The sequence below is a fragment of the Rhinopithecus bieti genome, unplaced genomic scaffold (assembly GCF_001698545.2).
Source record: "Rhinopithecus bieti isolate Rb0 unplaced genomic scaffold, ASM169854v2 scaffold_5889, whole genome shotgun sequence".
NCBI classification, from domain to species: Eukaryota; Metazoa; Chordata; class Mammalia; order Primates; family Cercopithecidae; genus Rhinopithecus; species Rhinopithecus bieti.
The window spans coordinates 3,012,384-3,026,474 of record NW_016805277.1 but is presented as its reverse complement, the minus strand read 5'-3'; the positions used below and the strand labels follow the sequence as shown (position 1 = coordinate 3,026,474).

Genomic DNA, 14,091 nt, shown 5'->3' with positions numbered 1-14,091 from the left:
TAAAATCTATCAGGTAATTTAGAAATATGGATAAATGTCCATTTGAAACAAAACGCTATTCATTTTACTTGCTTCAAGCTTTACATTTTTCTTTATTTGGGAGCCTTTAATCTTAAGCTACCAATAAGAATAGGACACCAAAGTGTAAAAACTTGCAACTTTACGACATGTTATAATGGGCATTGGTGTACTTCAAATATAATTTGTACTTTTAGATATATAAGATTTGATGTTACACGTCCATTATTCTGAGCAGGATTAGAAATGTGTCATGAAGCCTAAAAAAGAACCATAAGAATTATTCTTTTATACAGCTTACTAGCTCTCTTTACATTATCTCAATTGCAAAAGCATGAATCTCTCTTCCATTGTCTCAAACATAAGCTAAAGCATATGTTTTAACAATTATGATTAACTGGAAGCAATGAAAGGGGGAGGAGGAATCATCACATGCTTTGTTCTACTGAGGAATCCAACATGTATTCTTCAGGTAATGTCAGGGAGTGGTGCAGCAGCATTGCTCAAATGAAGCCCATGGGTTATGGAAAAGCCAAAGCTCTGTTAGAGAATATAAGAGCTACCACTCACTAGGCAAGAACTTATCCAGAGGTTTCTCTATGACAGAACATGTGGAGTCTGAACTACTGCTGCTGCTACTGCCTGGAAAACAAAGAAATGAGCCCAACGGGAACCAAAGAAAGAGGAAACAAGAAAATGAACACATACACAGAGAAAAATTCAGTTTTGAGAAAAAAAATTTTAAAGGACAATCAAGCTCTGTATTAAAGAACCAAAATTTACTTTCCTAAAAAACCAGTCTTGGTAGTTTATCCAATATTCTCTACTTTACAAAGCCATACAGAGGAATTAGAAAGTGTACTGCTTTAAGCAACTACTGTCGGCAAATTATACTGGTCACCTAAAGCCTAATCATTCAAAGGGTTGAAATGAGAAGAATAAAAAATAAATAAGTCATTTGGTGAGATTTTAGTCTATTGAAACTGTTTAGGTTGATAAGCTAGAGGAACGGAGTTTTAAAACTTAAAGTCATACGAAATATTATAGGAGTGATATATTAGCCTTCATAATAGGTTAGTCTGTCTCCACTTTCAGTCTCTCCCCACCAAAATATCAAACTATCAAATATGTTTAAGGTTGAATAGCAAAACTTTCAAAAGGCTCATTGAAAATTTTTAAATTTCTAAGCCTGGAAGGAAGATATATTACTGTTAAATATTTTAACATATTAAACAGTGGCATTTTCTTTTAATTTTATTTTAACAAATCTGTTATCAGCTTCTGCTTTGAAAATAATCTACTCTGTGAAAAACTAGGTGTGAACAAAAAAAAATTTCTCTAAGTCAGACAAACATTTTCTGCAGAAGGACAGATAAGTGTTTGAGACTCTACAGGCCATACAGCTTCGTGCGAAAGCAGCCATAGAGCATAGGTAAATAAATGAGCATGGCTGTTTCAATAAAATTTTATTTACAAAAACAGGTGGTCAGCTGGATTTAGCCAGCAGATATTTTGCCAAATTTTGCTATAAATCATTATTTTCTGTCTTTTGAAGTTACAAAATCTTTACATAGTTTTTAAATTTGGGACTTCTAATCGAGCAGTGATGGGTTTATTTTCAGCACGATCATTTTAATAAGACAAACAAAATATGCACCAGCTTGAAAACAATGACCACATTAATGGAAGAGAGTTCTGAAATAAATATTTATGGTAAAAAGGTTTGAAATGTAGGCCATTATGTCTATTTCATTTGCATATTATCTATATTCTTATCATAATAAACAGTCTTAATTCACACTTGGCAACAAATCCTCCAACAAGGTGAGAATGAGAATACATTTTATAAAGAAAAGAACTAAATTTAAAATGGAATTCCTCATACAAATTTACTATTTAAAAATTCAGTGACTTTTAAAGACTAATCTTGTTTGCAGAAAAACTCCACATTATCCTAATTTCCTTAAAAAACTAAGGTTTCAGCCAGGCATGGTGGCTCACGCCTGTAATCCTAGCACTTTGGGAGAATGAGGCAGACAGATCACGAGGTCAGGAGATTAAGACCAGCCTGGCCAACACGGTGAAACCCTGTCTTTACTAAAAATACAAAAAATTAGCCGGGCGTGGTGGCATGAGCCTGTAGTCCCAGCTACTCGGGAGGCTGAGGCAGGAGAATCGCTTGAACCCAGGAGGTGGAGGTTGCAGTGAGCCGAGATCACGCCACTGCACTCCAGCCTGGGCGACAAATGAGACTCTGTCTCAAAACAAACAAACAAAAAAACTTAGGTTCCTAACACAGATATAAGTGCCTACATAAAACTAAAACCCACAGGAAATTTTAAAATGGCATACCCACTATTATAGAGTCTTACAATTCTAAATTCTAAAAAACAGAACATATTTTCAAAGTCAGCTATAAACGGATCAATACAGGAGAATAAATGCAAAGTTAACCAGGTAAATGGCATACACCTTCTAATTGTTATAATAACAACTAGATAATTGTTATCTAATATATTAAACAGATAACGGCAAAATAAAAGTCATGCACTCTACCATCTTGTGAAACCACCTAATTTCTACAAATTAGAATACTAATCAGAACTTACCCCTTCTTTTTTTCCTTTTCTCTCCATCTTCTCCAATCTCACCCTCTTCATCATCCTCTTCCTCTGACCCACTGATATCAGAGCCTGATATTTCTTCTCCTTGGACAGAAATTTAATAGGATGTTTTTTATCCTGTACCAAGTCATTAGCTATTTAGGATATACCTATATCAACTTTCTTCCTTAGGTTTTTGTTACTGCAAACAACAAATTTAAATACTATTTAAATGCTCCTAGAGAGTATAACAGATATGCCAATCTCAGACATAGATAAGATGTACAAAAAGACTTTATTTTTAAAGTCTCTAAAGAGAAATTAAATTCTGACCCAATTAAAATTTCAAATCATTCTGGCTAGGCAAGGTGGCACACACCTGTAATCCCAGCACTTTAGGAAGCTGAGGCAGGCAGATCACTTGAGGCCAAGAGTTTGAGACCAGCCTGGTCAACATGGCAAAACCCCATCTCTACTAAAAATACAAAAATTAGCTGGCCGTGGTTGGCGCACCTGTAATCCCAGCTACTTGGGAGGCTGAGGCAGGAGAATCACTTGAACCTGGGAGGCAGAGGTTTCAGTGAGCCAAGATGGTGCCACTGCACTCCAGCCTCGACAACAGAGTGAGACTCTGCCTCAAAAAAATAAATAAATAAAATATATCAAATCATTTAGTTATGTATAATTTTATAATATATACATTGAATTAGTGATAGAGACTTAATCAGGTCTTTTTTTTTTTTTTGTTTTGAGAACGGATCTTGCTCTGTCACCCAGCTGAGTGCAGTGGCCGGATCCAGCTCACTGCAAGCTCCACCTCCCGGGGTCACGCCATTCTCCTGCCTCAGCCTCCCGAGTAGCTGCGCTACAGCGCCCGCCACCTCGCCCGGCTATTTTTGTATTTTTAGTTAGAGACGGGGTTCACCGTGTTAGCCAGGATAGTCTCGAATGCCTGACCTCGTGATCCGCCCGTCCGGCCCCAAAAGTGCTGGGATTACAGCGCTGGAGCCACGCCGCCGGCCCACCGCGCCCGGCCTACTAATTCAGTCTTTAAAAATGTGATCACTTTTGAGGGGCAATTTCTTCTAAAACAGCTTCCTGTGTAAGATTTCAAGAAAGTCACTCAATCTGTATTTTTAAGAGACACAGAACTGTCACGTAACAGTGATCCCACTATTAGGACTGTATCACAAGATATTTTCAAAAAACGAAATGCTTATTTGCACAAAGATAGTGCTAACTACTCATTAACTTAAAGATAAAAAACAATAAAAAAAGAATGATTAAGCCAAGAAAACAGATCAGCACTGTATCATCTTCACATTAGCTATTTTTAAATGCCACTGTTTACATATGAAATGTCTAACAAAATAAAAGAGGAGAAAAAAGTAAAATATACCCTAATCACAACCAGGTAATAATTGTACCTGTAAGTACAAGATGGAAAGGAACACAGAGTATTGGAAGAAGGAATCACTGAAAAATATTTTGTTCTTTGGGCTTAGAAACAATGACATCTTGATAGTAATGAGCATAGCTAGTGCCCAAAACTGGGTTTCTAAATACCACTCTCCTATTAAAGGGACCAGAGAGAAGTTAATGATTTTAAGGTTGGGCAAGGAAGACACAAGATAAACCTTTTGTAGTGCCAAAAAGTAACCAAATGCTCAAAACAACTGAAGAGCACATGCTGAAAGAATACAGGAACTACTCTGAAGGATTTCCTAATAGCCAAAGCTGGGACAATTCAAGAAACAAAATAAACAATGATAATACTGGATTATAATCCATGATCTAAGTAAGATAAATACTTGAATAAATAAATAAATGGGAATGAAGGGGCTGTTCTTCCTCACAATAGAATCCTAAACACTAACCAAGAAGAAATGATGAGAATAGAAAATAACATCAAGCAAATGCCACAGGATTATTGTTGCAGGCAAGAACTATTGATGAATACTAACAATAGTAGGAGAAAGTATGACAAGAAACAGGACCTTTGCAGTCTCAAAGTATCCCCAGTGAGATATTATTAATTACAAATGGAAAAAAAAAAAATAGATTTGCAGTTGAGAAACTTTGCAGGGTCATTATAAAAGAAAAGTAGACAAGCCCAAATTAATGAACATTCAACAAATATATGACCAGTACTCTTCAAAAATGTCAAGATCAAGAAAGACCGGGGAATTATAAGAGACTGAAGAACAAGTATGCTAGACATCGTCATTAAGAAGGCATGACAGGGCCGGGCGTGGTGGCTCATGCCTGTAGTCCCAGCACTTTCAGAGGCCGAGGCGGGCAGATCATGAGGTCTGAGGATAAAGAACATCCTGGCAAACATGGTGAAACCCTGTCTGTACTAAAAATACAAAAATTAGCTGGGCATGGTGGCACATGCCTGTACTCCCAGCTACTCAGGAGGCTGAGGCAGGAGAATCACTTGAACAGGGAGGCAGAGGTTGCAGTGAGCTGAGATTGCGCCACTGCATTCCAGCCTGGCGACAGACAAGACTCTGTCTCAAAAAAAAAAAAAAAGAATGAAAGAAAGCATGTCAAATAAATGCAATGTGTGATCGTGGATTGTATCCTGGACCAGGAAAAAAAAGGCACTGGAAGGAAAACTGGCCAAATTTGAATAAAGTCCACAGATTAGTTAGTAAGACTGTATCGATGTAAATTTCCTGGTTTCAATAACTGTTGTATGCTTATATAAGATGTTAACATGAGGTGAAACTGGGTAAAGGGTAGATAGGAACTCTCCATATCATGTTTGCAAGTTGTATTTAAGCCTAAAATAATTTTTAAGTTTAAAAATTATTCTTTTAATGCTATGCTTTTTTATTGTTGATATTATCAACTCCATTAACCAGATTATAAAAGAAATGTCATAAGAGCAAAAATAAAGTGAAATGTATTAAAAACAGTATTATCATAGAATCCAGCAATTCCATTGCTGGGTACATACCCAAAAAATGGTAAAACAAGAATCTGAACAGGTATTTGTATACCCACGTTCATAGCAGCATTATTCACAAAAGCCAAAAGGTGGAAGGAACCAACTGTCCCTTGGTGGGTGAATGGGTAACAAAATGTAGTATATACACAATGGAATATTATTCAGAATTAAAAAGAAGTCCTAACACATGCTACAACACAGATGACCCTTGAAGGCATTATACTAAATGAAATAAGCCAGTCACAAAAAGACAAATGCTGTGTGATTCCACTTTCTTTCTTTTTTTTTTTTTTTGAGATGGGAGTCTCACTCTGCCACTCAGGCTGGAATGCAGTGGCATGATCTCGGCTCACTGCCACCTCCACCTTCCAGGTTCAAGTGATCCTCCTGCTTCAGCCTCCCAAGTAGCTGAGATTACAGGCGAGAGCTACCACGCCCAGCTAATTTTTGTATTTTCAGTAGAGATGGGGTTTCTCTATGTTGGCCAGGCTGGTCTCAAACTCCTGACCTCAAGTGATCCACCCGCCTCGGCCTCTCAAAGTGCTGGGATTACAGGCGTGAGCCACTGCGCCCTGCCAATTCCACTTTCATAAGATACCCAGAGCAGTCAAATTCACAGACAAAGCTGAATGGTTTTTGGCCAGGATCTAGGGGAAGGGAGGAATGGATAGATACTGTTTAACGAGTACAAAGTTTCAATTTTGCAAGAAGAAAACTGGAGACGGATAACTGCAGAACGATGTGAACATAACACCACAGAAACGTAGACTTAAATGTGATTAAAATGGTAAACTTTACATTGTGCAAGTTTTGCCACAATTTTTTAAAAAGGAAAAAATGCAGGCACTTGCTATAATATGGATGAACCTTCAATGTTCTGTTAAGTGAAATAAGCCAGTCACAAGAAGACACTCTGATTTTACTTATATGAGGTACCTAGAATAGTCAAATTTATAGAGACAGAAAGTAGAATAGTGGTTACCAGAGACTAGGGGGAGAAGAGAATAGGAAGTTACTACTTAATGGGCACAGCGTTTCTGTTTGGGATGATGAAAAAGTTCTAGAAATGAAGAGTGGTGACAGTTGCACAACAATGTGAATATACTTGATGCCATTAACTGTACACTTAACTAACAATGGTTAAAATGATAAATTTTATGTCATGTATATTTTACCACAACAAAAAAATGTAAAATATAAATTCAGCAAAATAAAAGTATGCACTCACCATTAACATCGCTAAGAAATTAAAAATCTTTAAAACATACTGGCTATAAATACCACCTAGTGGTCACATTTAAAATACCAAATTTCATTATCTAACAGTTCTCTTACTGCTTTTCCTCAATAACTTTACTTGTTTACTAAATAAGTACCTTCTCTAAACGTTTGTGGTGCTGGCATCTCTGAATTTCACCTCTGATCTAGTCAGTCTCCTCACAGATTACAAAGGTGCTTTGAAACCAAAGCCCTCTGTTTACCTGGTTCGCGAAGGAGCTCTGTACCTATCAGAAAGGATCTGTTTCTTCCATTAAGGTGCAAGGAATCACTGAGCACTTAATGCCTGGGAAGCATCTCACTCTCATAAATAAGATCTTCAAATTTTCCAACTTTCTAGCATCATGATGTTAGAAAAAAATTTCCAAAATAGAATCTCATGTTCAAATTTAGGTATGAAAGGATATTGTAAAGGTGACCTCATGCAATGCATTTTTCCTTATAGCAAACTTGGTTTACTCACGACTGTCTAACATCTTTCTTTACCTCAAATAGTGAGATCATATTGACTGCAATGCCAGAATTCTGGTCATTTTCACCTAAATACATACATGGCAGAATTTGCTCTTATCCAGAGACAAATAAACACTCATTCTTTAACAAGTGGTCATATGAAATCTATAAAACATCATGGGAATGTTTAAAAACCATATACACAAATATTATGTAATTTTACTTAAGCTTAATATGAAAATGCAAAAGTATATAAGTACCAAGTCACTTTCCAGAAATATTCATTTAACTACCAATGTTAGAGGCTCAAAAAAGGTTTAATAGAGGGCTTTTGTTACAACACTTAGTGGTTCAACAACATATTTTAGCCAACATAAAGATTAATATTTTGAGAAAAGTTACCTTCTTCAAGTTTCTTTTCAGTTCTTCTATTTCTTTCTGGAACTGACGCAGCAAAGCATCTTTTGGATCTTCATTAATTCTAGCTTTATTTTTAATATTCTTAGCACGATTGGCATACCGTAATGTACTGATCGTTTCATCATAATTGTAATCTGCTGGCCCAATATTTGCACACTATTGAATTAGAAATATCAAACAAATCATTTTACACTTGACACAGTTAAAATTAACACTACCATTACAAATACGTCAAAAGCTGTTTAAAGCACATATGCATCCTTGGCCTTCTTGAAAATAAGAGTGACAACCACATGGGTTTCCAAACGACACTATTATGGGCTAATACACATGCGTATACCACAGAAAGGACAACCACAAGTCAAAAAAAGGAAAATAATCAAGTTTAAAAAATGTGATACATATCAATTATTGGCATAAATTAGAATCTTAAATTTGCCTGATGTTAACTATATCACCAATTGAGTCTTACCATCATGGTTTTTGAATTTCCTCCTAAGGAATCCTGAAGAAGACGAGTCAATTTAGAGTTACGATAAGGCACGTGAGTGCTTTTTCCATCAACCAAGGCAGAAATTACATTACCAAGGGTGGAAAGTGAAAGATTGATTTTTGTAGCTTCCTTTAGGCGCTGTCCAGTAGCTCCAGTTTTGCCTGCCTTTCTGAACCCTAGCAAAACAGAGATGAAAGTAAAGCTAAAATGTTTGAAAAAACAGAATATTCTTCCCAAGGTTTTATTAAAAGTAATGTAACAGTAAAACCCTGATATGATGCCTGAATTCACTTCAAAATAATATAGGAAGGGAAGAAGTGGGTGAGAGTACATGAAACAAGATTAGCCATGAACTAATTGTTGGAGTTGGGTGATCAGTGTATGGGGGATCACTATACTATTCTACCTACTTTCATTTACATTTAAAATGTTCCATAGTAAATAATAAACATACACAAGTAACAACTTAAAAATCATATGTAAATTATACCTTTTCACTTCAATTTTAATTCATTTATAAAATAAATGGATCACAAGAAAGAGTTATTCCTTAAGCAGCGTCTTGTTACTTACAGCAAGATCTACAAGATGGAGCTTCCCCATCCTGACATGCATGTTACCATCAATGCCTTTTTCACTGCATTCTATAGTAATTGTAAAGATGGCATGGGAACGGGAACTATGTTCATTCATATTAGTTGCACCAACAGAACCTTTAATAAATAAAGGAAATCCTTAAAAAGTGTGACAGAGAGTACCTTTAAAATAAATTAAACATCCCGAACAGTTTAAAATACTTAATTTTATCACAATCAAAAGCCAGAGAGCATTGCTAAACCCATAAAGGCATGAGTGTGTACTCAGCCATTACAGGAAATTTATCTTGTACTTTGTTGATAACAAACGAATTTGTAAGTTTCTCATATTAAAGATGTAACTTTAGCAAAAAATAATTTCAATCCCAAGTAATACTGCCTAAAAAATAACTAATTTACACCCAAAATAACCACATTAAGTAATTGGAAAAAGTATTGCTGATTTAGCTGTCTAAAGAGAATTACGCATGTTGGTGTACTGTAGGAAGTAAAAAATAATAATAATAAAGGGAATTTTAGCTGGGCGGGAATTTTAGCTGGGCGAGAATTTTAGCTACTTGGGAGGCTGAGGCACAAGAATCACTTGAATCCGAAAGGTGGAGGTTGCAGTAAGCTGAGATTGCACCACTGCACTCCAGCTTGGGTGATAGAGTAAGACTTTGTGTCAAAAAAAAAAAAAAAAAGAATTATGTTCTGGGCATATAAACCACAGGAACACTTGCATGTATATGTTAGATAATACAACAATATTCAGTGCAGCATTAAAAAAAGGTAGATCTAAAGACATGGAAAAATGTCCATAACATATAAATTAAAAATAAAAGCAAGTTAGAAAGGAATACATAATCCTAATTCTGTAAAAAAAAAAAAAAAAAAAATCCATTCAAAATATGCAAAGTATTTGCATATGTGTAAATATATGAACATATTGTGTAAACAAAAACCATGTTTTTTTACAATAGACCTGTATTAGTTTTTTTCTTAAATTCCAAAGTACTTTAAAAGCATTGTTAATTTTACTCAGTGCCAAAATTATCTTCCTACTATACATTCATGCAGAACTTTTCTATGCAAGCTTTGATTTTAGAATTCAAACATTAAAGGGGTAGTCTTTAATGAAGAGACCAAAAGCTCCCACTACCTACCTGAGAATTAAATTAATTTCATTCTATGAATGAAATCTTGTGTTAACAATTTTTAATTAAATAACCAATAATTAACATATTTCTGGTATTTAAATTTTTTTAATAAAAGCATACAGAAAGCATAAAGTGAAAACTCCTGACATTCCTTTTCCCCAATTTTATTTCTCCTTCCCTAAAGGTAACCACTACTATGTCCTTTCATTTTGTATTTTATATACACACATGTAGACACAAACACACACACAGTGCCCAAATACATATATGGTTTAACAATTTTTCACATATAAATAAATAAATAAATAAATAAATAAATAAATAAATAAATTTTCACATATAAATAAATTAAAAGGCAGTACATACACACTGTTCTACAATTTGCTTTTTTCCCCCACTGACAAACGTACCTTGAAATTCTTCCAGGTCTGTACAGGCACATTTAACTGATTGGGGTTTTTTTGTTGTTTTGTTTGAGACAGGGTCTCATTCTGTCACCCAGGTTGGAGTGCAGTGGCGTGATCTCAGCTCACTACAACCTCCACCTCTCAGGTTCAAGTGATCCTCCAGCCTCAACCTCCTGAGTAGCTGAGATTACAGGGGCGCACCACCACGCCCAGTTAATTTTTGTATTTTTAGTAGAGACAGGGTTTCACCAGGTTGGCCAGGCTGGTCTCAAACTCCTGGCCTCAAGTGATCCACGCACCTCGGCCATGCACAGTGCTAGGATTACAGGCATGAGCCACCGCGCCCAGCCTGTTTTTTTTCTTGTTTTTTTTGAGACAGAGTCTTCCTCTGTTGCCCAGGCTGGAGTTCAGTGGTGCTACCTTGGCTCACTGCAACCTCTGCCTCCCAGGTTCAAGTGATTCTCCTGCCTCAGCATCCCAAGTAGCTTGGATTATGGGCATAAGCCACCATGTCTGGCTGATTTTTTTGTATTTTTAGTAGAGACAGGGTTTCTGTATGTTGCCCAGGCTGGTCTCAAACTCCTGAGCTCAGGAAATCTGCCCACCTTGGCCTCCCAGAGTGCTGGGATTACAGGCATGAGCCACCTCACCCAGCCTAACTCATCGTTTTTAACAGCTTTATTACAGTCTATGGTATTTTTGTGCCATCATTTACATAATCAGTGTTTTGTTGATGGTTATTTAGATTGTTACATCTGAAAATATCTTCCAGAATATGTCTAAAATTAGAAACACAGAGTCAAAAGGAATGTATTTTAAAATGTCAACAGATACTGTTAACATTGCCCTTCAAACAGGCTGCACCAATTTATATTCTATCCTCAGTGCCCATTTCTTCAAAGTCTCACCAACCTACATATCCTTCATCCAATCTGATGGGTGAAACATCTCTCTCTCTCTCTCTCTCTCATTTTAGCATTTTCCTGATTACTTATGAAGTTAAACAGCCTTTCACATACTTACTGCTGTGTTTAGTTCTTCTACAAATAAAATACATATTTTCGCTAATTTTCTATTAAGATTTGTCTTTTCTATTAATTGGTTCATAAGAATGTAATTGATTTTGAAGTTTTTTTGTTTGATTTCCTTAGGTTTGACAGATCTATGGTCAAGTCATAGAAACTTATAAAAATTTTTCATTTCCTATTTCTCATCTTCTACCTCTAATCTTTTTTTTTTTTTTTGGTTGCTGTGTTGCCCAAGTTGGAGTGCAGTGGCACGATCTCAGCTCACTGCAACTTCTGCCTCCCTGGTTAAAACGATTCTCCTGCCACAGCCTCCCGAGTAACTGGGATTATAGGTACCCACCACCACTCCCAGCTAATTTTTGTATTTTTAGTAGAGACGTTTCACCATGTTGGCCAGGCTGGTCTTAAACAAGTGATCCACCCACGTCAGCCTCCCAAAGTGCTGGGATTACAGGCATAAGCCACCGTGCCCGGCCTTTTCACCTCTAATTTCTAATTGCTATTAGCTGCATCACCAGTACTAGGTTTGAGGCATCTGTATAACATTGCTGAAGCTTCTTACTCTTTAGACTAAAAACTTGACACAATTACTAAAAAGAACATAATATTTTAATTTAAATTTTGTTTTGCTTGTCAACAAAAGGGAAGCATTATAATGCCTACTTAATGCAGACTACTGGCCTAGGTTTTTTGGGTTTCTTCCAGGTAGGTTTCTTGAGGACAGAGGCTCCCTATTGCCCAGGCTGGTCTCAAACCCCTGACCTCAAATGATCCTCCCAGTTCAGCCTCCCGAGTTGCTGGAATCACAGGCATGAGCCACCGTGCGTGGCTATAGCTTAGGTGTGATCACACACTCTACCACTTAGTAGTTATAGTACTTAGACAAGTTACTTAAACTAAGTCTCACTTTCTTCATTCATAAAGTAAGAATTTAATATCTTCATAGTCTCCCGTGAGGACTAAGAGAGCATTCTTATAAAGCACTTAGCACAACACTCTCCACTAAGAGCTCAATAAACATTACCAGTTTTACTATTATAGCTACCAAGAGACAGCTGTATAAGAGTTGCATAGATTGGCACTACTAAAAAGAAACAAAATTTTGCTTGGCATGGAAAATGATTTGTGCTATCTTTCATTCATATATGCTCTCTACATGGAAAATAATCAAAGTGGAATGGTTTTCAAGAAACCTAAAAATTCCAGTCTCTACAGGGCAAAGTGCCATACCAAATTTGCTTCTAAACCAGCCTACTCAACACACAGATGCTTAATCACAATTACACGTATACTATACTTACGATTTTTGTGGCCTAGCGTCATAATTCTATCCATATCATCAGCATTATTTACCACATAAGCTGATAAATCTTTGATATAAACTCCCACATCAGGTCTTTCTTTAACCTAAAAAAAAAATTAAGACTTCATACTATATCAATAACTATCCCACAGTTATTTATTGAGGATCTCCTATGTGTTGGACACTCTACTAGACAGGGGGGATATAGCAATGAGTAAGACAGACACTGTTCCTACACGCATGGAGATGTCAGTCTATAGAAAAAACATACAAATGAATAAGTACACACAAAAATTATTTTATTTCAATTGTGATGACATGAAGAAAAATAAAGAAAAAGTACAGAACACTAAGCTAGTTAAGGAGATAGGATAAAATTCCCCAAGATGATGTTTAAGCTAAAATTTCTTTAAGTAAAAAGGAGGTAGACAGTCAATTGAGGTAGGAGAAGAGAAAACGTGCAAGAACCCTGAAATAAGAAAAAAGTAGGCAGTTAACAACTAACCGAAAAAGACAATGTGGTTGGAGAGAGCAGGAAACAGGGAAAAACAGGTGAGGTATCTGGTTATATAGGAAGGCAGAGACAAGTTTAGAGTAGTTTTTGGTCTTTATGGTAAGAATAATTTGGAGAATTTCAAGCAACTGAGGGAAATAATCAGATCTACGGTATCAATGTTAAAATAGGATCTTTCTGTGAATTACCTTATAAGAATTTTAACCAAATTTGAAAAGATATTTAGGATGGATTTACCTAAAATACAAGTGGCGTTGTATAAACAAAATTCACTTTGAAGGTACAGAGTCACCTCTACAAACCAACAGAATGAAAAGTGAAACTGAGGCAGAAGTCTGTGGCTGCCAGTGGGAAAAACCATTCCACAGGTAGGAAAACCTCATAGACATCAAAGACAAACGAAAATGTGATAAACAATTCCAGGAGAAAAAGTTATAAGCGCACTCAACATTCCAGTTGTTGATTTTCAATGTTGTGTGTGTGTGTGTGTGTGCGCGCGCACCTTTTATAACAATTGATAAGATACATTTACAAATTAGGAAAAATCCTTTATCTGTCATGGGATATAAATTAAGCCCTAATTTTATTAGTAGTAAAAAAAAAAAAAAGTGTGATGATCTCTATAAACCAGTGGATTTCACACCTTGCTCTGAAAAGCCCTAGAGGGTCCACAGTGGCACTGAGGAGGCCACTGTAGGAGTTCAGGGGTCTTCAGTCCCAGAGAAGTTCTAAAGAGAAGGGCACTTTCATGAATTTTACACATTGAGCTTCCACATAAGGTCTGGTTTGATGAAAGTGTTTAAATGCTTTACACCTTTTAAAAGGTTTGAAAACTACTGGTCTATATCAATGCTTCTCAAAAAATCTGTGATAAGGGATGTAT

The 14,091-nt window shown here is 36.2% G+C and overlaps 1 protein-coding gene across 1 annotated transcript in view; it reads right to left on the bottom strand.

The window, feature by feature from the left end:
• The window catches only part of KIF3A (kinesin family member 3A), a 42,310-nt gene that overhangs the window by 13,829 nt on the left and 14,390 nt on the right, over positions 1 to 14,091 (bottom strand). Inside the window, 8 exon segments of the mRNA XM_017872024.1 lie at positions 589 to 660; positions 2,628 to 2,726; position 5,784; positions 7,711 to 7,884; positions 8,201 to 8,382; positions 8,385 to 8,397; positions 8,795 to 8,934; positions 12,693 to 12,798. Of these exon segments, the coding sequence (XP_017727513.1) occupies positions 589 to 660; positions 2,628 to 2,726; position 5,784; positions 7,711 to 7,884; positions 8,201 to 8,382; positions 8,385 to 8,397; positions 8,795 to 8,934; positions 12,693 to 12,798 (787 nt within the window).